This window comes from Pteronotus mesoamericanus, unplaced genomic scaffold (assembly GCF_021234165.1).
Source record: "Pteronotus mesoamericanus isolate MK-2021 breed Mesoamerican mustached bat unplaced genomic scaffold, CSHL_Meso_final contig_26, whole genome shotgun sequence".
NCBI lineage: Eukaryota > Metazoa > Chordata > Mammalia > Chiroptera > Mormoopidae > Pteronotus > Pteronotus mesoamericanus.
The window spans coordinates 1,262,403-1,277,208 of record NW_026555109.1 but is presented as its reverse complement, the minus strand read 5'-3'; the positions used below and the strand labels follow the sequence as shown (position 1 = coordinate 1,277,208).

At 39.5% G+C, this 14,806-nt stretch overlaps 1 protein-coding gene across 2 annotated transcripts in view; it reads left to right on the top strand.

Annotated features, from left to right (window-relative positions):
- Window positions 1-14,806, top strand: part of DOCK9 (dedicator of cytokinesis 9) — a 354,061-nt gene that overhangs the window by 136,656 nt on the left and 202,599 nt on the right. For both annotated transcript variants that reach the window (XM_054574328.1, XM_054574327.1), the window contains exon 2: window positions 12,603-12,719. In XM_054574328.1, the coding sequence (XP_054430303.1) occupies window positions 12,603-12,719 (117 nt within the window). The remainder of the gene's footprint in view (window positions 1-12,602; window positions 12,720-14,806) is intronic.

Here is a 14,806-nt window from a genome sequence, read left to right as displayed (position 1 = left end):
AGGTGTGTTGGCTGAAGTATCACAGTATAGATAGGTGTTTAGTTATCATACAAAGGGAAATGGAGGGATTGGGGAAGCATTTCATGTCCTAGAACTCTGAGATTCAATCATGCTTATGGCCAGTGGCTTATGGGAAGGGTCCTGAGCTTAGAGCCAGTAGATCCAAGCTCAGAACCCCTTCATTAATTTATACAACCTCTTAATTAATTGATATAATTCATATAACCCCTCTGATTATGAGTTTCCTCATCTATGAAATGGTGCTGATTCAACCATAGAGTTTGGGGGAAGTTTAAGGAGATAATATGTGTGTGATCCAGCAAAGTCATGTGTATGTTATAAGGGCTAAAATTCTTTTTATGTCTGAATGACACAGCTATGCATGATCCCCTTGACCACCACTTTTTGAGTTTATGCTCTTTAAAGGCACTATATATTGAAACCCTTTAGTAACCCTGTGCTGATGTTAAGAGAAATTACTGTTTCCTACTTGTAGATGCAGATACGGAGATTTAAGAGCTCGCTTCAAGGCCACATAGCCAGTGATCAATGGAGTCAGGATTTTTAAAAAATATTTTAAATATGTAATTCTCAAACATACACAAAAGTAGATAATTAATAAGGTAGTTCTCAGCTTGAGTGAATATCAGAATCAGCTGCAGGCTTTGTTAAAGCCCAGATTGCTTGGCCCCATCCTCCGAATTTCTGATTCAGTAGTTCTGGGGTGAATTTGCATTTATAACAAGTTCCAGGTGATGCTGATGTTGCTGGTCTAGGACCACACTTTAATAAACACAGGGCAGGTATTATGAACCCCCGTCTACCTGTCAACACCTCCAAAAATAATTAACATTTTTGGCACCAGGATTAAATCCCCACTCCCCACATCTGGCCTTAACTGGTCTCTGAAATGTCTTCCCGGCGATGAGGTACGCAGAAACCTTCTGTGACCCAGATATCTGTTATAAATACACCGTCCCCCACCACCACTATCATCAAGTAACTAGTGTAAGTAAATTGTATTGAAATCTGACTAAATCTGGCTTTTAGAGCCTTTTAGCTTAATTACTTGACCTCCTTATTTCAGAGTTCCAAAAACGGTTTTTATGAATATAGGAGAAATTGAAAATTTCAGGCCATCATGCTACAATTATGGTGGTGGTGGGAGGATGATTATTGGCTGGAAAACAATCTGTAGTATAGATTTAAGATAAAATAATTTATACAGCTACCATGGTGCTTTTTTTTTTTTCTTTCACATGTGACAAAAATGTCAGGTAGAATGAGAAGCTGGGATGGTTGTGTGTATGAGAGACACACTCCGATCCCACCCCTCAGGTCCTCCATCTGTTATCTCTCTGTTCTCCTTATACCATTCTTTGCCAGTGTTAGCCCATGCCTGTGCCAGGATAGATAACACTTCAGGTACTGTTGTTGCAAAGGGCAATTGCACCATTTCATTCAGTTCTCTGCTCCCTTAAATCCCTGTCATGTCTTTCTTTCTTTATTGGCATTCTCTGACTCATCCCCATTGAACACAGCTGACTAGATGCAAGCATTTATGTTTTTGGTAATTGGCATTTATTATTACCTTAAATTCCATTTTAAATGATGTTTCTCTTACATCATTTTCCAGATGCTATTGATTTAACAGTTTTTCATACAGTCTTTAATTCTTCTCATTTTAGTAATAGAAAAATAATTTTGGAAAACCATAGTTATTTATAAAACTGACAAATACAAAACTGCAGACTCTTCTCTTCCTATCAAATTGATTGATTTTGAGTGTTCAAGTTTTGGTGATGCTGCCAAGCCTAATTAAATAAAATCTTCATTCAGTGACAAGTTCTCAAATTTGAGTGCTTCAGTGCTGTATAAAAACATCCATGTTTACAGGGTAAAAAAACTGGATTAACAAGGGAAAGGGGGGGGGGAAGGCAGAGACAAATGTATTTAAAAAGTAAATAAATTAATAAAAAAAAAAAAAAACATTTTAAATTTAAAAAAAAAAAAAAAAAAAAAACAAGTATGTTATTCCTGGTGTTAGTCTGTTCTGAGGATAACCCCACATTTCAATTTAAGAAATATATTTAGATGTTAGAGAATTTGTTAATTGTTATGCATTCTTCTAAACATTTTCCAATTCATTCACAGTTATGGATTAATGCTCAGGTTTGAGCCTGCTTCTTAGTGCAAGCTTAGAAGAGTTCTCTTCAGCTCTTTTATATCATGCGCTTATGCACATTGCCAATGAAAGTGCAAAAATTAAAATGTAGAGGCCAAGAGGAAGAGCATGGACCTGGATCCTGATCTGGGATCCAGGCCGAGCCTTGCAACAACTCCTCCTGGGACCTGAGATAGTCACTTAATCCCCACGCTTCCTTGTTTCCCTGTCTGTGAGACAAGAGGGTTAGACCAGATAATCTCAGGTTCTAATATTTGCAAAACTGAAGTTGTAGTGTTACTGAACTTCCAGCTCCTTTTAAACAAGCATGATCCTAGTTGACAAGACCATTGTTCTTACACACACTAATGAGCAACCTGCAGAAGGAGTGTGATCATATTTTATCAGGGTCCTAAGATTTAGGGTCCTTCCCTAGGTTGAGGGAAGAAGAATATGTCTATTACAAGGTGATAGGAGGTCATTTTTCATGGCTGGAGGATGGTACAGGTCCTAGTTTTGTCTTCAGTCCCCTTCTTACTGTACCAGATTGCTGGCTTCCTTAGGGCCCTTCTCAACATAGCCCACCTGCCACTCTGGCCTCATCTTTCACCACAGGCTATAGGCCAAGGGTGGCTTGGAGACATGTGGCATCCTAGGTGAGCTATCATTAGTACCCCCTCAAATGGGTGCTACTCAAATAGTCTACTGTTTTAGATGAGAAACTGCAAGTTGCTTAGGGCCGAGGTACAGCAGGGACCCCTTGTATAGAGCCATTCCTCTCTGGCTGCGGAGAAACTAAGGTCCTATGGTTAATCATTCATTGTCAAGCATGCCCATCTGGGAGTGTCACTGCTCACCTCAGGTAGCTTATTCATGTATTCGTTGCAGTCACATAGAATATCATTTCAGATAGGAGTTCTCATACATGTGTTTCTTTCCATTGCATTGGATTTCCAGTGATGCTGTAGTACCCGTAGGGACTGTGCCCCAAGCCCTTGGCCTGCCGCCACCCTGCACCCTTTGTGAAGCTCTGCCCAGCTGTTGCGATCTGCTTGCTGTTTTCTGAACTCACCATGCTCAGAGGAGTATTTATCCTGAAGCTAGTGAAGCTTCCATTTCAGGATCCCTTCCAAACCCTGGGAGAGACTCCAGCCTCTTTATATTCATAATTTTATATTTTTAATACACCTCTCCCCTGATCGTACAGATGTCATGCCCCACAAAATCTGTGAGCATACTCCTTGGCATCTCCATTTTCTTTGCAAGGAATTCCCAATCCACTCTGAATCCTGGCTAACTCATTCATCTCTCAGACTCAGCTCTAACAACCTCCATGAAGCATACCATGGTGTTGAGTTTCTTCTCTCATCTAACATGTTTATTGAGTGCCTGTCCTATTCCAGCTGCTTTCCTAGGTGCTAGAGAAGGTAGCAGATAAAATAGAGAAATCTTTGCTTTGGTAGAGCTTGTAATCCAGTTGGGAGGAAGTCAGGTTCATTCTCGTGGGTCAGATGCCACTCATGGATTCCTATTGCTGTCAGTGACTGCATTTTTATTGTTCACACATCTGTTTCCAGCCTGGATTGTGAGCTCCTAGGGGTGCAGGCTGTATCCTTTTTATCTTGGTGCCCCAAAGACCTGGCACAGTTTGCATGGACAGGGTTGTTAAAATTCTGGAGAGAAGGAAACGTAATTGCTAACAAAATTTGCAAGTGAGGAAGGGAGGTAGCTGCTAATTTCTTGGGCCTACCCTATTTATAGGAAAATGAGGATTCTTCCTTCAAATTTGACAACTTCAGGAAGTTCCTGGTGGGATTAGGTACTGAGAGTTACCATATTTTGCCATGTATAATGCATACTTTTATAATGCGTATAATGTGCATAAATTTTTGCCCAAATTTTTGAGACAAAAATAAGGATGTGAATTATACATGGGTATAATGATCACATACCATGGATATATTAGTGCATGTAGGAGAATCAGTATTGCAGAGGAGTATGTGGAAGTCACGCTGACCTCCTCTCAGGACCAGTCTGGACTTACAAATGAATTGTGGAAAAATCACCAGGAACAAACAACTGAATAATAGCTAGAGAGGAACCTTATAACTCGGACAGACAGAAGAATCAGCTTTAGCACAATCTAACTGCCACTTACTCTGGTCTCCAGCAAAGGCGGGAGCAGAGTAGGCTAGAGATGCCAGAGAAGAGAACGGGGTATAAGATTTTGGGGCGAGAACTGAGAGCATAGCTGGCAGGATCCTGGTGCTGACTCTTCCCTCATGTGGCAGCAGCAGTCTTGCTCAGGCATATCACTCACCTGAGTGGTCGCACCATGAGAGGACACAATAGCCCCGCCCTGAGAAGGGACTCAGCCCTGGCCCAGTAGTGATAAAGCCTGATTGCTGAGTACAAGGTGGCAGCCACAGGCAGTAGATCCCTGGCTAAAGAGGCACAGAGTGGTCTAGAAACACTTGAGGAGAGACTGGAGAAGGAAGCTTTGGCAAGACAACGGAGAGAGTAGCTGGCGGGATCTCGGTGCTGACTCCTCCCCAATAAAGCAGCAGCCATCTGGCTCAGGCAGACTATGCCCCTGAGCGGCAGCACCATGAGAGGACCCAATAACCCCGGCCCCAGGAGAGACTCTGCCCCGCCCCGTGGTGTCTCTAAGCCGGCCTGCTAAGTGAAGAGTGACTAGATTAGCAGCTGAAGGAGAGAGTCACAGTCAATAGATTCCTGGAAGTCTCAAACAGACTGCCTAAGGTCATACAGGGTCAACACCTGACATCATCAGAGGCAGATCCAGAAAGAAAAAACAGCGGTCTCCTACCATAGAAGTTCACACAACAAACTCAAGAAATCAAGACAGATCAATTTAAGAAGCAGAAACCAAAAAGAGGAGTCTCACAAATAATGGGAAGACAAAGAAACACCCCCCACTTGAAGGGAAAGGAGGAATCCCCACAAAGAGAACTAAATGAAATAGAGGCAAGTAATCGATCAGATACTGAGTTCAAAACAGCGCTTCTAAGGAAGCTCAATGAGCTCAGTGAGCTCAGAGAGAACTACAAAAAACTACAGGGAAACTACAGGAAACTTACTGCAAACTGTATCGGCATGAAAAAGAACATAGAAACTATCAAGAAGAGACAAGAGGAGATGAAGAATACGATTTCTGAACTGAAGAACACAGTAGTAGGAGTCAAAAACATGTTAGATGAAGCCGAGACCAAATCAGCGAGCTGGAGGACAAGGTAGAAAAAAGCTCCCAGAAAGAGGAAGAAAATGAAAAAAGACTCCAAAAGAAGGAAGAGGCATTTAGGGAAATGCAGGACAACCTGAAATGTAATAATATCTGTATAACAGGGATACCAGAAGGAGGATGAGGAAGGGATAGGGAACCTGTTTGAAAAAGTAATGATGGAAATCTTCCCTAACTTGAGGAGAGAAAAAGTCACACAAGTCCAGGAAGCACAGAGGGTCCCACTCAAGAAGAACCCAGAGAGGCCCACTCCAAGACACATCATGATTAAAATGGCAAATATCAAAGACAAACAGAGAATCTTAAAGGCAGCAAGGGAGAGAGAGGTAGTAACATATAAGGGAGCCCCTGATACGGCTAGTAGTTGACTTCTCAACAGAAACACTGCAAGCCAGAAGGGAATGGCAAGAAATATTCCAAGTTATGAAAAGGAAGGGCCTGCAACAAAGACTGCTCTACCCAGCAAGGCTCTCAATGAAAACAGAAGGCGAAATAAGGAGTTTCCCAGACAAAAGAAGGCTAAAAGAAACACCTTGACCAAACCAGCATTGCAAGATATGCTGAAGGGACTGCTTTAAGGAGATGAAGAAAAAGAGTCTATGGATACCCAGATCCCTTCACGGTCACCAATACTTGATATTACCAAGGTTTTTAATACTTATTAATCTGATTGTGACAGTGATGTGTTATTTTAATGGTTACTTTATTATTTGTTGAAACTAAACCTGTTTTTATATATTTCTTGCCTACTTCTATTATTTTAAAAAAGCTTTAAATGACTTTTTGGTATTCTTTATCCACTTATTGATTAAAGGTTTGTAGAACTTTTTCCATAAAAAAAAAAAACCAAAAAACTATTAACCTTTTTTCAGATGTGTGACAAATACTTTCCTGTTCTATATTACTTGTCCTTTAACTTTTTTTATATGTATATTACTATATAGTCTTAAATGTTTAATAAAGTCATATCGTCAATATTTTCCTTTATAGCTTCTGGGTTTGAATATTTTACTTGAGGGTAAGAGAAATATTATTTTGTATTTTCTCCTAAAATTCCTTAGGATTTACATATTGGTTTTTAACTCACCCGAATAGTTTTTGTATAATGTGTGAAATGGGGCTCTATATTTGTTTTATTTCAAGTAATAGTGGTCCATGCACCTTATTTGTTGAATAAGCCTTATTTTCCCCATTGATTTGAAATACCAATTTAATCATATATTACATTGTTAGATATATAGGTTTGTGTCTAGGATGCTCACTTTATTTCACTGATCTACTTGATTATTTCTGTGCTGGTGTCATGTTGTTTTAATTGCTGAGACTTTATCAAGGATTTAAATTTTTTAAGATTTTATAATGGATCTTGACATTTAAAAAAATAAATGAATAAAATCAATCTGCATTAAAGAAAATAAAGAAAGAAAGAAGGGACTCCTACCTTTTGTGACATCATGGATGGAACTGGGGAATATTATGCTAAGTGAAATAAGCCAGTCAGTGAAAGACAAATACCATTGATCTCACCCAGAAGTGGAACCTATTCAACAAAATAAACTAACGAACACAATCAACCACAGGCATGGAAACATGGAGCAGACAGAAAGTGACCAGAGGGGACGGGAAGGAGGACAATGGTGGATAGAAGGAGAAGGGACTAAACAAAGAACATGTATGAATGACCCATGGACATGGACAACAGAGTGGGAATTGACTGTGGGGGTGGGGGTGGGTGGAGGAGGGCAAAGGGAGGGAAATTGAGACAACTGTAATAGAATAAACATGTTTTTAAAATTTAAAATATGGACGTGATAATTTCATGTGTAACGTGCAAAAATGTTGGTGCACAATGTGCACTGGAGTACATTATACATGGCAAAATTAGTATGTACAAGAGAGTAATGCACAAAGGCTTGTGGGGCCACAGTGATTATCTGCCTTCAGAGGTCCCTTCCTTATTGCAAACTTATTGTCCTTTTCTCCAGCAATAGTACTGACAGTGCTCAGAAGTGTACCATTTTGAAAACAGACCAACTTCCATGAAATGTTTTTAATTTCTACTGATCAAATAGCTTTCATTGCCATGAAGATAAATCAAGTAAGTCCTTAATTCTTCATAAACAAAAATGATCAGTTTCTCATTTCTTATAACAGAATGCTTCAGGAGTTGCCATTTCCTTAGTATGTTATTTCAAGAAGTGGCATTTGGGGTTTCAGCTTGTGTTAACATTTGATTAAATTATCACAGACAGTCCTTCTGGCCAAAATGGTGGCATAGGTAGATACACTTTGCTTCCTCGAACAATGAAAAGAAGGACAACAACCAATTTAAAAACAAAAAAACAACCAGAACTGCCAGAAAATCCAACTGTATGGAAACCTGACAACCAAGGAGTTAAAGAAGAAACATGCATCAGGACTAGTAGGAGAGGCAGAGATGGGAAGCTGGGGTGGAGAGGACACATTACAAGCTGGCAGCTGGTGGACCACGTAGTCCCACATTTGTGTGCAGATAAACCAAGAGGAACAACTGGGGAGTGAGACAGACTGCACAATACAGGGTTCCAGCATGGAGAAATAAAGCCTCAATACCTCTGGCTGTAAAAATCTCTAGGGGGTGTGGTGGTAGGAGAAACTCCCAGTCTCACAGGAGAGTCCGTTGGAGGGCCCCACTATGTACAAGAACGTACACGAACCCACCTACCTGGGAATCACCACTAGAAGGTCCCACTTTGTGGGTAGCAGGGGAAGTGACTGAAAGCTGGCTGAGAGCCAAGCAAGAGACATTGTTCCTACTCTGACCCCTCCCCCACACACAGTGCCATGACACAGCTGAGAATACCTAAGGCTCTGCCTCTTATAATGTAATAGGTGCACTGAGACAAAGAAATATGGTCCAAATGAAAGAACACATCAAAACTCCAGGAAAGGAACTAAGCGACAAGAAGATAGCCAACCTATCAGATGCAGAGTTCAAAACACTGGTAATCAGGATGCTCACAGAAATGATTGATTATGGATGCAAAACAAGGGAAGTGAAGGCTATGTAAAGTGAAATAAAGGAGAATATACAGGGAACCAACTGTGAAGGGAAGGAAACAGACTCAAATCAATGATTTGAAACTACAGGAAGAAATAAACATTCAACCAGAAAGGAATGAAGAAACAAGAATTCAAAAAAAAATGAGGAGGGGCTTAGAAGCCTCTGGGACAACTTTAAATGTTCCAACTTCTAAATCATAGGGGTTTCAGAAGGAGAAGAGCAAGAGCAAGAAATTGAAAACTTATTTGAACAAATAATGAAGGAAAACTTCTCCAGTCTGATGAAGGAAATAGACATGCAAGACCAGGAAGCTCAGAGAATCCCAAGGAAGTTGGACCCAAGTAGGCACATACCAAGACACATCATAATTATTACCTAAGATTAAAGATTAGGAGAGAGTCTTAAAAGCAGCAAGAGAAAAGGAGACAGTTACCTACAAAGGAGTTCCCATAAGACTATCAGCTGATTTCTGAAAAGAAACCTTACAGGCAAGAAGGGACTGAAAGAAGTGCTTAAAGTCATGAAAGGCAGGGACCTACATCCAAGATTACTCTATCCAGCAAAGCTATCATTTAGAATGGAAGTGCAGATAAAGTGCTTCCCAGATAAGGTCAAGTTAAAGGAGTTCATCATCACCAAGCCCTTATTTTATGAAACGTTAAAGGGACCTATCTAAGAAGAAGAGGAAGATCAAAACTATGAATAGTGAATGACAACAAACTCACAGTTAACAACTGAACCTGAATAAACAAAAAAGAAAACAAACTAAGCAAACAACTAGAACAGGAACAGTATCACAGAAATGGAGATCACATGAAGGGTAACCAGTGGGGAGGGGGAAAAATAGGGGAAAAGGAACAGAGAAGAAGAAGCATAATTGGTAGGCACAAAATTTACAGGGGGGAGGTTAAGAATAGTATAGGAAATGGAGAAGCCAAAGAACTTATATGCACGAGCCATGGACATGAACTAAGAGGGGGAACTGCTGTAGGGAGGGAGGTATAGGGATGAGGAGAACAGAAAGGAGAAAAAAATGGGGCAACTGTAATAACATAATAAAATATAGTTTAAAAAAGGAAAAATAAATTATTAGAGACAAAAAGGCAAGAAATGACTAGAAAGATCACAGGATACTGTAATGTAACAGGAAGAGCAATAGAATCAGTAAGCCTTTTTTGCTTAGCTTTTCCCATGGTTTTCTCAGCTTCATATGTGTTTGGCCAGAATTGAACTCATTTGTAGTGAGGCTTTCCAGTTCTGTTGGATTTCTGAGGAATCTCATTTTCCTGGCACAAAGAAGATTCCTTGGTTTCTGATTGTGTGTAGACCTGGAATTTCAATTTGTAGGGATGTTGAGCAACCAGACCTGCAGCAGTAAATTTTCTAGGAGGGAATGAATTCAGAGAGCCTTAAAGGAAGGCTAATGGGAAGACACGTGGATCATGCTCTTTGGCACCTGTGAGACCCGCATGATCACTGGACATTTGCTGTGGTGGTCACTGCTTTTTCCAGGAGATGAGGGCCAGTGTGACCTCAGTATCAGGGGCTAACCGATGTGCATGTTGTCCATTGAGGTGGAGCTCCTTCTCCCCAGCATTCTGATCATGTAGCCCTGACCTCAGGCCTGGCCTGTGGGTCTCCTCCATGGCAGCCAAGGTTTTGATTCTCTGTTAGAAAACCATCTGTTGGTCCTTGGCCTCCTAGACTCCCAGCTGAGTTTGTCTCTGTCTTCTGCCACATAACCTTCGATGAGCAGTGTTCCTTGGGGTTTACTGCTTGGTCCTCTCTCCTCCTCCAGAATCTTAGATCTGATGTTCTTGTAGAGCTTGCCTAATGAGAGTGGGTCTAAAGTGCTTCTCTGTATGCCTTGAGTCCCCCTATTATTCTTCTCAGTCCTTCCTGACACTAATTTTAAATATTCCTCAATTCAGTTTATAATGTATGCATCCATTTACACTTATTTTTGGGCTCAGTTCCTGAATTCCAGTGTTATCTATATTTATTCTTGTACTGTTTCCTCTGTCTTCAGCCTTTTGTGAATGCTCATGCCATTGTTGCCTGTTTTATTTCAGATGTTCCTGGAGGGTGCAATAAAGTTTTTGTAAACAAATTCATAAAATTTAACGTATATGGGTACTAAAAAAAAAATTCTAAGATCACTCTCATGCAAGCAATACATTTAATAATAATAATAAATAACAGTATTTATTATATGTTTACAGTTTGCCAAGCTCTGCGAAGCATTTTACCGGCAGGAACTCAGTGGAACCCAATAACAGCTGTACATAACTGCACAGCTCAGCTTTCTTAATCACTTTACTACATTAAATTTGATTGATACGTGGTTATCTGTGGCCTTTTTGGGGAAGGTCCATGTTTTGTGAACAATGAAGCTTAGAATTTTGGGTGCCTTGTTTAAGAACAATGATTCAAAGTTATCAATGGCAAATAAGATACAGAAGTGAATATTTGGAATTTGAGAAGAAATCACAACAAATGACGAATTTTAAAAAGTTAACTCAAACCATAAATGTCAGTAATACAGGAAAACAATACATTTTAACCAATAATCTCTTGATACAACTCAGTAATACTTCCCCCCCTACAGTTTTTTGGCTTCATACTATGATCACTTCTTCATATGGTCATAATTTTGTATTACCATTTTTTATCACAAGGATAGATCATTTACTCTTTCCTGTAGCATAATTAGTTGAAATTTGTATTTTATTAATCATAATTTGGAAGTTTTTTCTAGCTTCACAATATTAGGTATCATCACAAATTTTTAGGATTGCAAAAACTATCAGGTTTCTTTTATATACAAGATGTATGATTTGGGGGCATTCTCAGTTTGTGCAATAACTTATCCCAAATACCCCAAAGCAGTTCTGGGGCCATGCACCTTGGGATCTTTCTGTATAGCAGTGTAGCCAGCCCCTCATGCTCACTTTTGTGTCATGAGTCATTACATTGGGTGGATGGACACAGTGGGTGTACTCCTACAAATCTTCCACTTACATGCCAGTTACCAGAAGACAGTCATACGACTACACATAACCATGGGGAGGCTGGGAAATGTAGTCCAGCTGGATTCAGAAGGAAAAAAGACAGATTTTGGGAACATGTAACAGCCTCAGTCACAATATACAATTTAGGTGCTACATGTCAGATGTCGTGTGCATGCGTGTGTGTGTGTGTGTGTGTATGCTTTTTAATACTTTAAAAGAATAATCTTGCTCTCTGTGTGTGTATACCTATTTTAATACTTGGCATACTGTGCTATAGTTAGTTGAATGTGTATTTATATCCCTGACCTAGCCCAGTTAGTGCCCTGCAAGTGAGAAGTAATCAGTAAACACCGTGGCAATGACTGGCAAAGATAAGAGGTTTTTACTTAGAAGAGTAACTTTTTGAATAATTAAAAAAGACATATTTTCTCTTTTCTTTCCCCACTTGCTTGCTGCCTCTTTCCTCTTCTCAGTACATGGCAGGAATGGCCATCACTAACCTCTGAGGTTCACCCATAAGCCCTGGTTTAAGTAGTACTTTTTCCCTCTCCCTGCTTGCCTGTTTCTTCTGTGTTTAGGTATTACATATCTACATTGTACATATTTCAGGATAGACAGGGATATTTTGAGACTCAGAGATGAGTTCCATAGAGTCTTATATGAAATAGTGAGCCCTATGGATGCTTTAAGCCCTGAGCCAAGAAAGGGTGGTCATGGTTGGAGCATCCAGCTTTCACTGCCAGAACATAGCTGGAGCCCTAAGTGGACAGCTCTGGCAGAGCCTGAGGCTTGGAGGGGTACTGACCTAGCCAGGGGTGATCCAAGTCGCAACTGGAAGTTCCACCAGAATCCATAGCCTCCTTTGTGCTTAAATAGCTAAGCAAGCATGACTGAATATAGACAGAGTGCCGTGAAGTATCTTCTTTTGCTTTGAAAACAGCTTTTTCTCTGTTTCTGATTCTTCCTGGTAGCAAAACTAACATACTCTAATTATATTGTAGAAAACTTGTATTTATTTATAATTGTAATTATATTGCAGAAAACTATTTATAAAGTTCTCTAATCTTAAGACATTGCGTGTATCTGTAAGAATGTTTCAAGTTCTTATCTTTCATCTTTCAGGCAAAGCCAAAGCTGATTGAGCCACTTGACTATGAAAATGTCATCGTCCAGAAAAAGACACAGATCCTAAACGATTGTTTAAGGGAGATGCTGCTCTTCCCTTACGATGACTTTCAGGTAGGTAACTTGTAAGTTTCTGTAAATAGAACTATGTGGTTGATCTTTATAATTATTTCTTATCTATTGATTTATTGTTTAACCTAGGATTTTTAAAGGATGAAAAGATGACATTATTTGATGGAAAGTTAGTTATGTCATTATATTTTTCAGGCATTCTTTCATGAGTTGATTTTTTTAAATGGTATTTTTTGCATATATATGCAAATATAAATATATATGTATGTATGCAAAGCTAGGCATCTCTCTCTCTCTCTCTTACACACACACACACACAACATATAACTTTTCTTTCCAAGTGTGTGTTTTATCTTGAATACAAGTGCTATTCTCTGGCTGATTTAATGGACACAAATGCCTCCTATGTCTTGTGAGATTTGTTTGAAGAAGAATTTGGGTTTTTTTCCCTGAGTGCCTTAGAGCCTTAAGGTTGAGACTTGCTGGGAAGCAGTGGAGGATTTTGGCATGCATCTTTTTAGGAGACTGCCATGATAGAGGATTTGAACTGTGTGTGAGCTCACAGAGAAGGGTTTGCAGGACTAGGTGTGTCCTGACACCTATCTCTCTGGTGCAGTGGCAGGTGCTGTTTTTTGGAGCTCAGTCACTGCCAGCAGAGGACTCAGCACAGCTCCTGCTATGAGCGGCACTCTAGATTGTTGTGTGAAGCCTTTCTGATTATGACCTGTGGCGGAGTGACTCACAGGAACTTTGAGGCTAGTGACGGGTGGGAAGAACATTCTTCCTCCAAGAACCCCATACACTGGTGTTGGACACTTGGTAACCTACAGTTACCTCAGTCTATTTGGAGGTTCTGGTTACTTCTCCCTTGCTCTCCTGGAACCTGATCTTGGCACTTCCTTTTTAACCTCAGCGCTTCTCTACCTGATGCTGTTATTGTCCAAGCCCTGTCTTCTGTGAATTGAGCTGCCTTAGTTTTTAAAAAACTTCATTGATTCTTTGTTTATTAATTTAAAAAGCACTATGTGCTTATAAACAAACAAACCAACAGTCAATATTGAAATATTGGGTTGGCCAAAAAGTCCCTTTAGTTTTTCTGTAAAAGAAAAGATACGTTTTTCATTTTCACCAATAACTTTATTCATTTGGATATTTTGAGTATGTTGGCTATCTCCTGCTATTGGTTTCTAATGGGCAGAGGTCAGGGGCACCGCCTAAAATCTTCCAGTGCATAAGACAGCCCCATAGCAAAGAATTATTTGGCCAAAATGTCAGTAATATCAAGAAACTTTGCAAACCACTTTGGACAATGTTCAGTCAGTCACAGCATCTTCTCCATATACCATACAAATCATTTTTGCTTATCAGTTGTATTTTTACCTTTCTTGAAAGAATAAAGCATAAAATGTCAGAAATGTTGTGTATCTTCTTCCATCTTCAGTATTAAAATGGCTGCACAAAAGTTCACCAATTTTGATAAGTTTTTTTTAAATGTACACTGATATGACAACTGTCACAATAAAATCTAACAAAATTGTTTAGAATGAAATTAAAGACAACTAAATGCTACTAGAGCCATTGTATGGAAAAAAACTAGATGAACTTTTTGGCCAACCCATTACTTGACAATAAAAGCCTCCCCTGCCACCTTCTTACTAATTCCAGTGCCAGAACATAACCTACTATGTACATTTTTGTGCATACTGAATTGTCTTCAGAAACTTCCATGTTAATTATAATGGTTAAATTATATTCCTTAACATTTTCTTTTCTCACCAAATTTAAGAGACTTCAGTTTACAACAAGCCTGAGAATTTTCACAAATATTCACTTTTTGTAATTTGTTAGAGATACATATGGAAAAATTAATGTTCTTTAGTTCTTTCCTGAAAAGTAAGGATTGCCATGGAAATGAAATTGACCATTAGTGTGCTGCTACTGCCAAATTGTGTTCCACTGAAGAATGGTTTCAAATTGTGCCTAAAAATATGATGCTTTGATAGCATGAATAGACTACCCAGCTAAAGGACAAATAAATGTAATCCTCAGAATGATGCCTCTTGCATATGATTTGGCTCAAATTAACGTGAGAAGTTAATCAGATGACTAAAAATCGCAATCCATGTTGA